The sequence below is a fragment of the Henckelia pumila genome, unplaced genomic scaffold (genome assembly GCF_033568475.1).
Source record: "Henckelia pumila isolate YLH828 unplaced genomic scaffold, ASM3356847v2 CTG_466, whole genome shotgun sequence".
In the NCBI taxonomy this organism is placed as follows: Eukaryota; Viridiplantae; Streptophyta; class Magnoliopsida; order Lamiales; family Gesneriaceae; genus Henckelia; species Henckelia pumila.
Genome location: NW_027331833.1, coordinates 6570731 through 6587535, shown reverse-complemented (window position 1 = coordinate 6587535; position 16805 = coordinate 6570731). Strand labels below are relative to the sequence as shown.

Below are 16805 nucleotides of genomic sequence, written 5' to 3'. Positions count from 1 at the left end.
ATAAGTGAGTAACATGTGGTTGAGATGATATAGATCATTGGAGATGCGATGATTCCCGTTGTGGCGTATGCGTATGACTTCGGAGACCAACGGTTCAAGAAAGGATTTTGTGACATGATTGTCATGTGATGATAGTTCCTTTATGACACAGTGTTGAGTTATACTAAAAAATGTGAACTGTGATTCGCACTGGACATGGTGGACTGAATTCCCAGTATTTCTTGAAAAGCTTGTTCGCTTCAGTAGATCATGGGAAGGATAACCAGTCTGGAAATCGTGTTAAGCAGTTATGTTGGAGCATAGCTTTGTGTCAACTAGATTCTCTTGAAGAAAGATTCATGATAGGATGTCTCACCACAGTGTTGGGATTGGTGTTTCCTAACTATAGATGCTATGCACCGAGAGCTTTTGGAACCATTAGATGGTTAGATTCAGTTAGTGACTTGACGAATGTCGTAAGCCAGTCAGGGTATGGCTTTGTCTTCGTTGGTCTAAGATTTTTCCTTGGGACGATGATCTCGATCGAGCGGGTGTTTGTAACCTTTGTGATCAGGGAGATCTTGGTCAGGATGGAAGATGTATCAGTGTTGTGATACATTAGTGCCAGAGAAGTTTGACTGTCGTCAAGTGCGCAGTAGTTTCAGTCGGGAGAATGCTAATGTTGTTCAGCATTAATGGAACTTTCAGGAATTTAGACAAGAGTTTGAGTGTGTCGAAAGCTATTCGACCAGACGCGCAAGTAACGATCTTTAATCTATTCTTGGGATGTCCCTAGATTTCGGGGGTGAAATATTTTAAGGGGTGGAGAATGTAGTGACCCATATCTAGAATTAACGATTAATGAGTAATTAATCGAGTGATCATGTTTAGATTTAGTAAAACATGATTAAGAGGTTTCCAAAAGGATTAAGGAGTTCAAAAATGGGCCAGAACACTCGAAAATGGCCGGGAAGGTTCCGAGGGTTCAGAGGGATCAGAGGATCCGAACCAGTTCAAAGGATCCGAAGCCAAGATCGGAGGCTCCGAACTCCGTCTATAAATATGGATGCCTAGGCCTCATTTCAACTCACCCCTCTCCTCTTTTCTCTCTCGTTCCTTAGCCTTCTAGCTTAGATCTAGGGAATTCTAGGCGTCCTTTTAGGATTCTGAAAGTGGCATAGCGATCCAGGCATCGTAGCGGAGCTGTGGCCAAGTTTTGAGGCAATTGTCATCAGCGGGCTGACGACAGACGCAGGTATAGCTTTTCTTTCTAAAATTATTTGGGAGTATGCAATAGCTTAGTTAAGGATTTTAGAGCATAATGAATGATGCATGAAATTTGCATTGTAGAGTTGATGATAGGCTTGGATCCTAGAGTGGGACTGCTAGGACTACCTGTAATAAGGTACGTAAGTACTGACTGAGATAGCCAGCGGGTTTGCATGCTTATGTGTTGCATTGTGTGTCTTATTATTTTGCAGCATGTGCATATCATATTGTGCATGTTCATCTTTTGAGATGAGCCATGTAGGGCCGCTCAGCCATGTTCGGATGGTTAATGTCGAGCTCCCCGCAACCGACGGGTTAGCCGGCACTGGCATCAGTAGGACATGGTCTACGTCCGATAGGAATGAGCAGTGTACGCAGGGTTTGATTCCCAGGTTATACCACTCATGTCCTAGGCGCCATTACTGAGCAGTTGTTTACAGTTATCCCATATATGGATACCCTGTCATATGCATGCATCATATTTGTATGTTTTACACGTGCTTTCGTATTGAGTTTAAAGCTCACGTCTAGTCTATTTTGTGTATCTGGACACCCCATTCGACGGGGCAGGTGTATGTGCAGGATTGAGCACCAGGAGCTTGGAGAGGCCAGTGACCTTCGGAAACAACAGGATTAGCTGTAGGTCTTACCCTTAGGATTATTTGTAATTCGATTGGGTTGTATATTGATTTATTTAATCGGTTGTATTCTGCCGATCTACATTTATTTAAGTCTTTCGCAGCGATTTATTTTATGCATGCTTAATTATGCTCTAAACTCTGATTAGGTAACGGATCCGGGTTGGGTCGCTACATTTATCATATTTGATATTCATATTTTTCAAGAAAAAATTATCATCATCTTAAATCAATATTCTTCAAGAATATTGAGTTATATTTCAGATCTTAAATCATAGATTTGGCTAGATAATCAATACAACATGAAGCTAAAAGATGCTTGAAATAATGCTTGAAATATAAATATATAAATGACACTTAAATTTTCGCATGACTCTAACGTGCATAAGGATTTGAAACAAAAGATGCAACCCTACAGACAATGACCGGTACATATACGGGCACGCCAAAATCTACTACTTACATTGAAAACCTGAATTGTCAATTAAAATCTTGGAAAAGTAAACGAAACATTAGTTTCGATAAAATAAACTTAGTGCGGAAAGATACTTGTTAAAAATATTCGTGAAAACCATGCATAAACTATCATAAAGAAATAAACAACATAAAAGATAAAACTTAAAATCAATAAAACTCGTCGTCACGAGACCGTAATTGAAAATACTAAAATCTAAATTTTTTTTTAACACTGACTCTTAACGATCGTGCATCAAATAATTTAATAACGTAAGAACAATAAACATATGAAAAAATTCTTTCTTTAAAATGTGAGAGCTTCAAAAACTGTCGTGACATGCAATGTATTCGCCTCTTGGACTCTTCAGTCTTTCTACCAAGCTTTTTAATTTATTACATCTCAAATCCAACTGCCCCAATCAAGTATAGTGAGTCTAAAAAGTCAACAACCATATACATACATATATCATATATGAAACATAAACTTAATGCAATGACATAACATAAACATAACATAAAACTTGTTATTAAGGGGTGATGAGATATGTGTTTTGTGGCAACCTTCATAAAGCACATCATTGGTTCTCGTGATCACGGTCATTGTACAACAAGCATATGGCTTCCGCCCTTAAACTTTTATTCTTTGGAAAGGCCCCTCCGAAGCTCATCCTAGAGTACCAGTCCCGTATAATTCTATCCCGTGATCCATATATAGTTTGGAAAGGCCCCTCCGGAGCTCATCACGGAGTATATTGCCACCACAAAACACATATGACATCAAACATCTTTCATGCATATCATAAAATTCATCATATCATATTATATCATCGTCATTCTTCTTCGTCATAACATCGTCGTAAAATTTTCTTCATAAACTTTATTAAACTTCATAAACTTTCATCATAAAACTTATTATCTTTCATGAGACATACTTAAAAATATCTTAAAATCATCATGTCATCATGAACCTTATAAATAACTTGAAACTCAACATATCATGCTCGTAAAAATACTTTCATACTTGAAAATCATGCGTGCTAATTAAGTAAAAATGAGTACATCGTCTTTACATTTTTTAAATTTCATGCTTTCATAATGAACATAACTTTCGTGAGAACATACTAGCATATAATGCATCACATAACTAAACCGATCAATGTGAGTCGTTTTTTTCGTTTTTAACATTAAAACTTGAAACTTTTTGCATAGGACATCTTAAAAACACTTAAAACACCTTAAAATATCACAAGCATGAATTTAGGACTTAAAAACACATAACAAATTCTCGGGGCAGAACATTTTCCGCCTAGGCGCCAGCCAGGGTTCTGGGATGGCCGTTTTTACGCGCAAGATCGCGGATTTTTTTGTGTATAACGTTATTTTGCGTCCCGAATTAGGAAAAATGATAAACATAAAAGTTGTAGCTCTATGTCTAGGCTTTCAAATGGCGTTGGCTTCACTCTAATTGGATATTTAAATAAAACTTTATGGTCATTCTACCACGATGTATAAATGCAGAAAATTACAGTACGCCCGACACACTTCGGGGTGATTTTGGCTATTCTTCCAAAAAGATTTGGACAAAACTCAAAACATAAAAATTGTAGTTATATGAATCAGATTTCTAATAAAATAGACCTCATATCAATTGGATTAGTGCATCAGGATTGATCCTCAATATCGTAACTGATATCGCTAACCGGTGTAACCCAACACATGTAAAATCTTTAAAGCTTTGGATCAAAAACACCACAACCTCCAAAGTTTCAAACTAAAAACACATACATCATACTCACACAAAAAATCTGAGATTTAAATATCTTTGAATCATTTTCTCATCAAAATCTTTCTCATGAACATAAAAAACGATTCACATTTTACAGTTCTACATCATGCTTATAAAAAAAACTCATAAAATCAATGCAATATATATAAATTACACATCAACATACATATTTTCATATCAAAATACTTATATTCTAGATTGGTGGTTTCAAAAAGATTTAAAACTTGTCTTTCTTCTTGTAGGAAGTAATTGGTGCCTCAGGAGCTTGACCTAGCCTTGCCACGAATGGATCATCGAACGATCTTTCACTAAAACACCACAGGTGCAGCTTTTGAAAATTGGGGGAGAAGAGGGATGGGGTTGGCGGCTAGGAGGGGAGAATATTTCTCCTCAACTGAACGCACCCCTAATTAATAAATCTAATGGGCTGGACTGACCCATTAAATAAAAAATACTGATTTTTATAATTTCTCCCTTAAATATTTTAAAACTTGGCTACCAAGCCCAACTCTAAATATATAATTTGAACGAAAAACCAATTTAACTTTAAACTTTAAATAAACAATCATTTTTAATTGAAATATGCATACTGGTCATTTATGTCTTTAAAATCCTTTAAATCTCGTTCGTATGCTAGTCTCGATCCTTCTTCACCGAAATTAAACTCATACCTGAAACACATTAAAAGTTAACTTGCCACCACTAAACTTTAAGCAAATACATAACATCAAATTATTTAACACAATATTTAAAACATATATTTTAAGAATTAAAATCTCAACTTTGAAATATAAATCTCACGCAATATAAATAGAATGAAATCTTTTAAATCTAATATTTTAAATAATGAATATATCACAATAAAATTATTTAATTAAATATTAACCTTTAAATCATAAATAAATAAAATAAAATAACTTAAAATTCATTTAAAATTCCTTTAATACTCGTGAGTGGATTTATGGATTTTCCGCGCATTACATCTATATATCATAAATATGATATTTTCAATAATATGTTGTGCTCTTCAGGAGAACAACTTAAAATATAAAACATTCGTGCTGATAACGTTTTATAAATTTAATGAGAAAAAAGAGAGGAGAAGAGAGAAAAGTGAGTTCCGAGAGTAACTCAGAACTGTTTCATTCATAACTGAGAACGCCTATTTATAAAATATAATTACAAGATAAAAATATGTACATAGATAAGATTAAGATATCTATCCTAACCAAAAATTTATATTGATAATCATCTATATTCAAAATCATATCATAACAAAAATTTTCCCATAAAAATAAGAATAATGCCAGAGGTACAACATATATCGTGTACAACGATATTTACAACAAATATATCGTGAGATTTTGATAAATGAAATTTTTGTATTGAATTTTTTTGTGTCGTACAAATTGATGTACAAATTTGATTGGAAATATAGCATTTCTCAATAAAATCTTTTAATAATTTAATGTGGGCCGTAGTGAGGACCTTTTTTTTAACGTTAAATATGTAAAGATCAAAAGATACGTTACTCTTTCGCAAGTGTCCCCTTCAGCTCTGCATAAGGAGCCTTCACGAGTTCAAAAATTCTCTGCAGAATTTAAGGGAATTTTAATCCCTATATTTTTCTTTTTCTAAAAAAAAAAGATTTGTGAGCTGATCATAAGAGATTAAACAAAGGTAATGAATTTTGGGTGTCATTTCGTGATTTCGAATTCCATTTCATATATCGGATTGATTCTTGGTCCGGAAATTTTCGTTTCTTATGGTTAATAAATTCATGTTTTCTTTCTCGAGTGCATCATTTTTTTATGGCGATTTCTTGGTGAAGAACTATTTGATTATGTAATGTGACATTTTCTTGGACTCTAATTTGGGTGGAAAAGTGTGGATCGTGCTGTGCTATAAGTGCGATGAATGATTTTGCGGGTACGGATTCGATTAAGGCTCTATCGTTTCTTATGATCGATCACATTTTCATTTCTATTTTTCTTGAAGCATTTCTTTATTTTTTGCACGTTTTATTTGATTAGTGGATAGTGTCCGGTTAACGAAACAAATTTAGGTTTTTGGTGATGGGGCATTATCATTTTTTTTCTTTTTTACTTTCTGGGCATTCAAGAACTTGGCGAGTGATATTTTATTTTAGCTAATTGATTTTTTAAAGATTATTATATTTGATTGGATTTTAAAATTCTAAAGCATGAACATTTGGTGTTATAGGTAGAAGGGTTTGATCTTCTTAGGCTGCAATGTCTATTGCCACTGTTGCACTCAGTCCAGTTCATGAAGATTATTCCTGTTTCTTAAGATGTGTGTCGGCTCAGAATGGCCCCTGGTTGAATGACTCAATCTTAATTTACCTAACTGTTCATGGTTCCTTGTTTCCCATTCGAGTTTTGGAATCGGATTCCATTGCTTCTGTGAAACTTAGAATTCAGAAATGCAAAGGGTTCTTTGCAAAGAAGCAGAGACTTGTTTTTGATGGGAAAGAATTAGCACGGAGCAACTGTCGGGTTGGGGACTATGGCGTGACAGATGGGAATGTATTACATTTGGTCCTACAGTTCTCTGACCTCCAAGCCATCACTGTTCTGACAGTTTCTGGTAAGGAGTTTGAATTCCACATTCCAAGGAAAAGGAATGTGGGCTATGTGAAACAGAAGATTGCTGAGAGGGAAGGTTTTTTTGATCTCCATGATCAGGGATTGTTCTTTGATGGTGAGGAGCTTGAAGATCAGAGAACCGTAGATGATGTATGCAGGAAAAATGGTGCCGTAATTCATTTTCTGGTTAAAAAATCAGCGAAACTTAGGGCTTTGCCGGTTGAAAATGAGTTTGAGGTTTCAATAATTGCATCAGATGTGGAAGAAAAGGTAGCTTATGATTCTGAGGTTTCAAAACTTCCACATGTCGCTGTAAATTCTTTTAGAGATGATCTTGTCCTAGAACCCCTGGGTATCAATCCTAAGATTGGTTTGTCGCCAGTGATTAAAAAACTACTTGATGCCACTTTTGATGGGCTAGAGATGGGTAACCAACCTATTCTGTCTTCTGAGGGATCCGGAGGTACTTATTTCATGCAAGATTCATCAGATCAGAACTATATTTCTGTTTTCAAGCCAATAGACGAGGAGCCTATGGCTGTTAATAATCCACGGGGACTACCCTTGTCTTCCGATGGTGAAGGGCTGAAGAAGGGCACACGAGTGGGTGAAGGGGCTCTGAGGGAAGTTGCAGCTTATATTTTGGATCATCCTATAGGAGGTCCGCGAAATATCTGTGGTGATGAGAAAGGCTTTGCTGGGGTCCCACCAACAGTTATGGTGAAATGTCGGCATACAGCATTCAATTATTCAAAAGGTACACAAACATGCGATAAGTTTGGGTCATTGCAGATGTTCGTAAAGAACTGTGGTAGTTGTGAGGACATGGGTCCTCGTTCTTTCCCTGTGGAGGAGGTGCACAAGATTTGTGTACTGGATATAAGGTTAGCAAACGTAGACAGGCATGCTGGGAACATTTTGGTTCAGAAAAGAGGTGATAAAGGTCAAATTGTTCTCATCCCTATTGATCATGGTTACTGCTTGCCCCAAAGTGTATGCACTTTTTTCCCTCTTTTTATTTGAATATTTTATTGCGAGCTTTCATTATCCAAATTTCCTACATATACTTCTTGAGCACTGATTATTTTATCCCAGCACATAAGTAATAGTGGAACTCATTGTGGAAATAATTCTGAGTCAGGGTTCTTGCTATATCTCATGTTAGATTTTACTTCTAATTAAGTTCCTGAAACTGCCGCGAATCCTTTCTATCATGAAATAGAATAATCCTAGCTAGTGATGGTACTTTATTAATAAGGTAGCTTATGCTGTATCAGTTGCTTTCCTGCATTGTCTGTTCATGGCTAGCTTATTCAAATTAGATAGATGTATTCATTGCAATCATGTACAACTTCACGTGTTCGTTGTGCCTCACCGTATGTTTCTTCATCTGTGTGCCTTATACACCATGTTCTCTTTGGTGCAGTTTGACGATTGCACTTTTGAGTGGCTATACTGGCCTCAAGCTCGAAAGCCTTTTTCTCCTTCGACAATTGCCTACATAAACTCCTTAGATACCGAAAAAGATATTGAACTCCTGAAGTTTCATGGATGGGACCTTCCACATGAATGTGCACGTGTCTTTCGGGTTTCCACCCTGCTTCTGAAGAAAGGTGCGGAGAGAGGGCTCTCCCCCTTTGGTATTGGAAGCATAATGTGCAGAGAAACTGTAAAGAAAGGATCTGTCATTGAGAGAATGGTTCAAGAAGCTCAGGAGTCTGTGCTTCCTGGGATGAGCGAATCAGCATTTCTCGAGTCCATTTCAATGATCATGGACCGTTATTTTGACATGCTTTCAACCTCGGATCAACAGGGACTTTAACAAATGTAAAGAAAATGTGATAAATAAAAATGGTGCTCCGTTGCGCTTGTTGGACTACGAGTTTTAAGGGACGTGCAACTGTGTTCGGAGCTCAGGAATGGAACATTGATCTGTGTGGTAAATTGTATTAAGTTTGTGTTTGATAAATTGTACGAACGTAATAATCATCTGCTTTGGTTTTATGTATGTTTTCGTGTAAGTTTGCGATGCCACTTGTTTCTTGGCTTTCTGATGTGCACTTTCTTAATACATTGTGGTACGGCATGAACTATGCATCTATATATATATATATATACACACATACACACATATACATATATGTATATGTATGTATAGAGTCCCTGTTGAAAATTTGATTTCATTTTATTCAATTATAGAAGAAGATACTACATAATTTATACATCATGAAAAGAATAACGGGAGAGAAGACTTTTCTTTACACAAATCAAAGGCAGATGCAAATTGAAGCCAAGAGCCCATTTCTTTACACAAATCAGAGGCAGGTGCGTGCAGATTTTAAACCGAAAGCCCTTCCGCAAAAGAAACTCCGGTGGATGGCAACCACGCCGAACCATAGATGAACTGCCCCACCGTGAACTTACTAGCTTCCGCGGAGGATGTGATCACATGATACCCGGGCCATTTAACTCGTTGCCCCGTCGCCCCGCCTGGGCCATAGTTCATGTACTCACCATAATGCAGAGTGTCTAGAGCAAATGTGGAGCTCCACTCTAACCATCCTTTAGGGTGGATGTGATCACCCATGTAGGACAACATGTACACCACTCGAGAGTAGAGCTTCCACGGCCGTCCCAGGTACGTAGGGTACGAGCCTTTGTCACTCTGGAGATCGGGTTCTGCCACGAGCCTGCAGGCATGGAACGACATACCCGTGTTCTGGTTAGGATCCTGACGATTCTGGGCAGTGATGGTGATCTTCTGAAGGGGTAAGGGCTTTCGAGCATGGATGTTACAGTTCTGGAAAACGACTGCGGCGTTTCCGAATATGAAATCGACCGTGCCATGAATGTCGCAGTCACGGTAGAATTGTCTCTGGGAATACACGTAAAGAGTGTCTTGATAACCTATGATGCTGCACCTAAATATCACGGCGTGATCCGCGCCAACTCGAAGGGCGACTGCTTGATGCTTGCTCGGACCCGCGTTGTTCTCAAATGTGATGTCCCTTGCAATGAAACCATCTCCAGTCGCAGCTGTATGCAAATTCAAGCATTGCATCATTATGCCAAATGGGAAAAAAAAAAAAAAAAAAAGCTAGACTCATTAATCATAAACACGTATTTTTAAAGATTGCAAACACTACACTCCACACTACATGCATTCATAAAAAAAGATCCTCTCATTTAATAATCACTTGTACCACTACTTGCCTCCAATTTAATGGACAAGACAAATGAATACACTTTGATACAAAATCTTCTCAGCCATTACAACCAACTACTCTATTATTTCCCTTTTTCTCGTGTCATATTAATTGAAGGCATCACGACTCTGATGCTTAATTTTGGCTATAGCCTATAATATATGAAAATTTTGTATCAGGAAAAACATACGTATTGTTGTTTCTGATATAATATATGAAAATTTTGTATCATATAAAATTGATAAATTTGTTATTTTAAAATTAAAAAAAAAAAAAAAAAACAGCGCAGTTGTGATAATATTTATAATTATAATTTAAATGACTTAAGAGGGAAATGGAAAAAGGACAAGAATGTGAAGAGAGATTAAAAGTTAAAAGGGTGAAATTGGAAATATTTACCGAAAGTGGCGGAACGGAACGTGGTTACGCCCTGTTGTATATTTCTTTCACCTGAAATGACTGTCCTGCCCTTCCCGTCTCCAATTAACATTATGTTCGTCTTTTTCCTCCCGACCGTCAGTATACTCTCCTCGTACCTAAACAAGTAAAACCATTTATTTTTAAATAATAAATTTGTGGTTACTAAAGAAAATCCAATTTATATATTATTTTAAAATTTTGAAAATAAAAAATTAAGTACTTATATGATTATTCAAAGTTAACGTTTCTTAAAAAATAAATTGAAATAAATATAATTTAAACTCATGTTGAGTCAAACGTACGTTGACCAAAGGATGAGAGCTAAATTGATTGGCTTATCATTTTCGAGTCAACATCTTAATTAATAACACCAAATAACATGTGAATATTTACTACGTAAAAAAGTTTTGTTTTATTAAAATATTTATTTTATGACGAAACGAAGCTTTTAAATCGATCTATATATGAAACTTACCGTCCAGCTTTAACGTAGATAATAAACCGCCGTCCGCTGTTCTCCGGCGCCCTTTTGATAGCCTCGGCGATGGTTTCACAAGTGCCGCTGCCGTCTTTCGACACTACTATATGGGCGTTGATCCCCTCCGCCGGCGAATCCAGCAGCTTTCGGTCCCTCCGAGATAACCACTGCGGAAAATTTTTGTGCACATCAATGACGACGGAGTTCAATAGCTTCCGGCGGCGGTTTTGTATCGGTATGCCGTAGAACTCGTCGCCTCCAGCGGCGGAGTAAATGGCAAGACAATTGCTGACGAGACCCGATAAATCCTTAAGCATGTCAAACATGACGTGCTTCACGTCGCCGGTCAATTCGCTGAATCCTTCGGTGCAAGTGTCGTGGTTCGTCAAGGCGGCGCTGAGCCAGGTTAACACGTCTTGCGTTGAGCCGACGGAGGATAGCGAATTCGAGAGATGAGACACTGAATCTTCCAGGAGCTCAACGCAATCCTCGTAAGCCGACCTGAAGCATTAGCAGCATTTTCAGTTAACTTTTTATCCATTACTATGGGTTATTTTGTATTTTTTTTTTCCTTTTTCTCGAGTTTTTGAGCGTCAAATCCAATGGCAGAGCCAAAACTATCAATTTATGTGGCCTAAAATTTTAAACCTTCAAATACTTTAATTTTTTAAATCAATTTATTCGGGCTAATATCAAATTAATCAAAACTAGCTTATTCAAAATTATTATATAAAAAAATTTAAGCCACCCGAGTGACAATATATATAGCTCCGCCCTTGGTCACATCACATGTTGCTGATGTCACGTCGGATAAATGAGAAAATGTAAAATCAAAAGATTAAAATTTGACTAATTACTTAAACAAAATCAAAATTATATCAATTTTTAAGATAAAATATATAATGAGTTTTACTATATTGCTCACCTATCATGTCCACCAATGATATGACATTATTCTATTAGAGCTATAATTTATCAAATCTTTATCACATCCAATAAAATAGTGTCACATCATTGGTGAGCATGATAGGTGGAGAGTGTATTAAAACTCAAAATATATATATATGCATTAACTTAAAATTAATAAAGTTTAGCTAGCAGACCTGACGGGAGAGTCCATGAGAAGATTGGAAATGTTGGAAGCCAAATAAATGGCGCGATGGAATCTCTGGAGTGTGACATTCATGGAAATATGAACGAGCTCTTTGTCGGAAGCGTCGGGGAACTCAATGAGCGAATCGACGCAGAGAGTTGGGTATCGAGTGGTGTTGCATGTTCGCGAAATGGCCTGAGATGGCCGCTTGATTTTCAGCCTCTCGGCGGCGCTGCTATTTTGGTTGCTGCGGATCACCACCGCCAGGGCGGCGGAGATGGCGGAAGCCACCATGAGCGTGGAGGCGAGGATGAACAGAAGCTTCACTTTGGATTTCTTATTCTTTGGTGTGGCGCTGGGTCCGGCGGGTAGGCTTCTGTTTGAGGAGCCAAGAGGATCGGATTTTCCGAGCCTTACTTGTTCCATTTTGCGGAAGCTGTGGAGAGGGAGAGAAGAAGGCTTGGTTAGGCTCGGATAGCTGATGGATTATGGAAGAAGGTACGGAGTGTGCTTGTATTTATAGGTGTGGTGGACTGCCTACACGTACGTAATTTGTATATTGAATTCATGAATTTCATATTTTATTTTTTTGAAAAAATAGAATTGAATTTATATTTTAAAAAATGTATATATATAAATTGAATATTTTTTTATTTTTGGTGTTAAATAAATTCATTTGTCGTTTGTGTGCCTAAAGTGATGGGCAAAATGAAATTAATATGCGCGCATATAATTGAAAAATATTTGGAAAAAATAAATGTAAAATCGATCATTTTAATCAATCTATATAGTATGAAAGACATCGATCATTTTCTTATCTATTTATAATTAAATAATTATAGACACACACGAGTTTATGTGATTTAATTTTACTATTTTATATATTTCAAATGAAATATTCAATCTATTCTAAAGAAGTATTTTGAATAAAAATTTTATAAATAAAAAAATCATAACAAATATTTGTTCAAAAATTCATTGCATCTTTTATTTGGAATTATGATGAAATTGGAAAAATAAGACAATGTTGTGTAACATAGTGCAATTATAGGTTTGTGGAAATATACATAATTTATATAGATAATTTATATATTCTCTAAAAAATATACATAATTTATAGACACACGCGCATAATGTTTTGTCTATTGCCACGTGTTCCTTAATCACATTTATGTTTTATCTCGATTTTATTTTAGATAGAAGTAGACTTGATTGAATGTCCTGATGTTGTCCCCACTCAAGGTTTAACAATTATACACACCCGTAGTAAAAAAAAGAAAAAAAGACACTTGTAATTTTGATCTTCAGTTTTATTTTTATTTTCTGTGATTTAATTTGATGAAATTGTAAAAAACTAGATAATGTTTATGTAACAAATGGTGCAATTATAGTTTTTTGGAATACACAAAACGTTGCATTCACAAAGAGAAATTAACACACGTAATTTTTTGTCTATTGCCACGTCTTCCTTACTCTCATGTATGTTTCATCTCGAATTTATTTTAGATAGATGTAGAATTTACCGAATGTCCAACATCGAATTTATTTTAGATAGATGTAGAATTACCGAATGTCCAAATGTAGTCCCCACTCAATGTTTTATACTACACATGCCAAGAAAGGAAATTAAAAACAAAACTTTTAATTTTGATCTTGAATTTTTATTTCATTTTTTGTGATTTAATTTACTCTTTTATGTTTTTAAATTTCAATCTAAATCCATTTTTTTATTTTTACAATTTAGTCATTTTTTGTCGTGACATTGATGTAGTGTCGACATGATACTAATAATACGTTGATATGTGTAATGCCACTAGCACTCCAAGATATATAAATAACTAAAATTGTCAAAAGTTGCAAAATACTGGATCGAAATTACAATTTTTCGGAATAGAAAATGAATGACGAAATTATCATACAATGTTCATTAATTTAAAATAACCATAATTGCTCGTAGATATACTTGTACGGAGCTGAGTTAGACAACAATTTGAGTACGTAGGTCTATTGTGAGATTGTATCTCATATTTCTATTTGTGAGATATTCGTGAGATAGATCGACTCGATGTGTATTATTTGTATTGAATACTTATATTTTTGACAAAAAAAATATTATTTTTCCTCGAGTCGGATTGAAGATTATTCTCATAAAATTTACTAATAAGATGATCTCATAAGAGTTTTGGCGTAAGAATTTACTTGCATAGACCAAACTTAAAGCTAAGTCTTATAGATAAAATATGAAAAATTATTTTTTTTTGGTCTTATAAGTTTGTCTATTTGCTATTTCGCTTGTTTACGTTGTCAAATTCCAATTTTAGTACGTCATCTTTGTTTGTTTTTTTTTTCGAAAATTTTGGTTTTTTTTTTTGAGTTGGAACTGATATGTCAACAATACAATTCTGATGTGACGTTGATGTGTATAGTGACGCATTTACAATTCAAATAAAAAATGAATAAAATTACAAAAAATAAAAAAATTTGGTAAAACTGAAATTTGATAACATAAAATATAAAAATCATAGAGTAACAAAATTATAAGATAAAAAAGTAGTATTTCTAGATAAAATATTAATAGGCTTCATATCTACACACACAAAATAAAACCACTTGGCGTGCATTAAAGGTTATTATGTATTTTGCTTTTCATAAAAATAAAGACATTATTAACAGAGGTACTTTGAAATGTTTTTGAATATTTTTAAATTCAAAAGTCGGATTAACTAGAAGATTTTTCATTCTATAAACCTTTTGTCAACTGCATGTGACCCAAATTAAAGGATAAAGTTCATTAATTCCTAGTTGAATTTTGGTTAAAGTTGCAACTTTGACGGCGGAAAAAGAGACGGTGAGTCAGCGAGTCTAGAGAATAGAGATAAATCCATACTCGATATATTTATATCTAATAATATATCTTATACTATATATTAATATAAAATTGAGCTCAATAAATACGAAATAGTATTAATATCTGTTTTTTACCATGATAAAAATACCCTAATCTTATAACAACACTCCCCAAACATCCAATTATTTATCCATTATTAGAATCACGTCAATCACATGAACAATTATGATATTTAATTACTTATCCTTAATTAGAATAAAATTTAAATTTATATGAATTTTAAAAAAAATAGAAAATTTAAATTTGATTTTTAATTCTTTCAAATTTAAATTTTTAATTTTTTAACAAAGATACTTATAAAAAAAAAGACTATATATATATGCAAACACACATCGCGTACAGAATGACACTATTTCACACTATTATATAATTATTCTTTTATGATTCTTGAAGTTTTTGATAATGAGTGAAATCATAAGTAATATATCCTATATTCACAATTTAGTAATTTGTATAATTTGAAAAATTAGAATATAAGATATATGATGCGATTATGATAAAATGGATACCTGAGGGCGGGTAAATTCTCGGGCAAAGTAGCAGGCGAGTTCCTTGTCTGTTTGGAGATGGAGCCTACACCCTGAAAAACAAGAAAACTCGTAAGTGGGAAGCCGGAATGATTCTCGGCGTCGCCACTCCGATGCTTAAGTCAGACTAAGATGTATGAAGTGGGCTTATGATATTTAAGAAAGTGAGTGTGTGCGGAAAATGATAATGATAAGTGAGAGATTAGATACCTAAATCCCGCATAGGATCCGGGTATTTATACTCGTCAACTCGAGTTACCAATGATTACTGGGTATGGACTGACTGACAGCTTTTAATGCGATGGGATGGTTACCACATGTGATTTAGACACCCCGCATTTTCAAGAAAGAACCCATACTGCTTGAAACATGATTAGTAATGATTTGGTCTGTGATAAGAGCCTGAGATACTCCAAGTAGACGTGGCCGCTTCCTGGCCTTGAGAATAGAAAAATCGGGTCCCACAAGTTTTTCTTCTCTTCATTACCTTTCGAAAGCTTGCTCTTAGATGCCCGACTCTCATACTTTCACTCGGGATCCTCTTGGTCTCCCGGGATCCCTAAGCCTCCCTGGGTCCTTGGGATCCGGGTATCCTTCCCGACTACTTTGCCACCCGGGTATTCCTTACCACCCGGGATATCCACTCACCCGGGTTATCTCACCAGGATATCACCACACTTCCTAAAGATATTCGGGCTAGGACCTGCTCCGTTGTCCCGAGAAATCAATGTCATTGTTCCTTACTTGCCCGGGCTCTTAAACCTTTCGGGTTTTTCTTACCACCCGGGTCATCTTACCACAAGCCTGACGTCAGCCCTAACAGATTCATAGTGCATGTGTCAGAGTTTTGCCAGAGGTCGCTTAAACTTCTTGAGCACGCTTCGCGCATTGCGGCCGTTTATTTCGAAATATACGGCCCAGATTGTTTGGCTCGTACTAGTATTTTAACCTTCGAGACCTTTCATCTTCTTTTCACCGTCTTCTCTCAGCGCAATTGTGTTCTGTTTTCTTGAAATTTCCCTCAAGCACCCGTCGCACCTTCCTTGCATTCCTTATCTCGCTCTTCATCCTGTAAGTTCTTCCTCTTTTCATTTCTACAGGTACATCATCTACCTCTGGGGCGAATTCCAAAGGCTCGCCTAGAGACGAGGAGGCAAGTGGTAGCTCGAGCGATGCTCGCTCCGCCTCTGCTATCCCTTCCCGCCCCCGTCTTTCTAAGAAAACCTCTCGCCCTAGAACCAAAACTTCTGCAGCGTCGTCCTCTCATCTTAAGGGAAAAGGGAAAAAGAAAGTGAAGAACCCTAATCCCCTTGCGTCTGCCCCGCATGCCCTGGGATGGTACACTTACCTCCCTTGCACCTTGTCTCAAGGGGCTACGGAGGAACTGCGCCACTCAGGAGAAATTCCCCCATCTTACTCCTTATTCCGTCCCCTTCCCG

General features: G+C 36.0%; 2 protein-coding genes across 3 annotated transcripts; one reads left to right on the top strand and one right to left on the bottom strand.

Annotated features, from left to right (window-relative positions):
* The first annotated feature begins 5672 nt into the window (after window positions 1-5672).
* LOC140872567 (phosphatidylinositol 4-kinase gamma 4-like) lies at window positions 5673-8794 on the top strand. Of its 2 annotated transcripts, none has more exons than XM_073275436.1 (3): window positions 5673-5808; window positions 6352-7727; window positions 8161-8794. In XM_073275436.1, exons 2-3 carry the CDS (start codon window positions 6381-6383, stop codon window positions 8554-8556), a joined length of 1743 nt encoding a protein of 580 aa, XP_073131537.1. In that variant the 5' UTR covers window positions 5673-5808; window positions 6352-6380; the 3' UTR covers window positions 8557-8794. The 2 variants fall into 2 exon arrangements, with proteins under 2 accessions (XP_073131537.1, XP_073131538.1); XM_073275437.1 differs by lacking the exon at window positions 5673-5808 and adding an exon at window positions 5933-6057.
* Window positions 8795-9041: 247 nt separating this feature from the next.
* On the bottom strand, window positions 9042-12357 carry LOC140872544 (probable pectinesterase/pectinesterase inhibitor 61). The gene is made up of 4 exons (XM_073275413.1): window positions 11942-12357; window positions 10836-11339; window positions 10340-10476; window positions 9042-9770 (listed from the first exon to the last, which is right to left on the bottom strand). Exons 1-4 carry the CDS (start codon window positions 12355-12357, stop codon window positions 9073-9075), a joined length of 1755 nt encoding a protein of 584 aa, XP_073131514.1. The 3' UTR covers window positions 9042-9072.
* Window positions 12358-16805: the final 4448 nt, after the last annotated feature.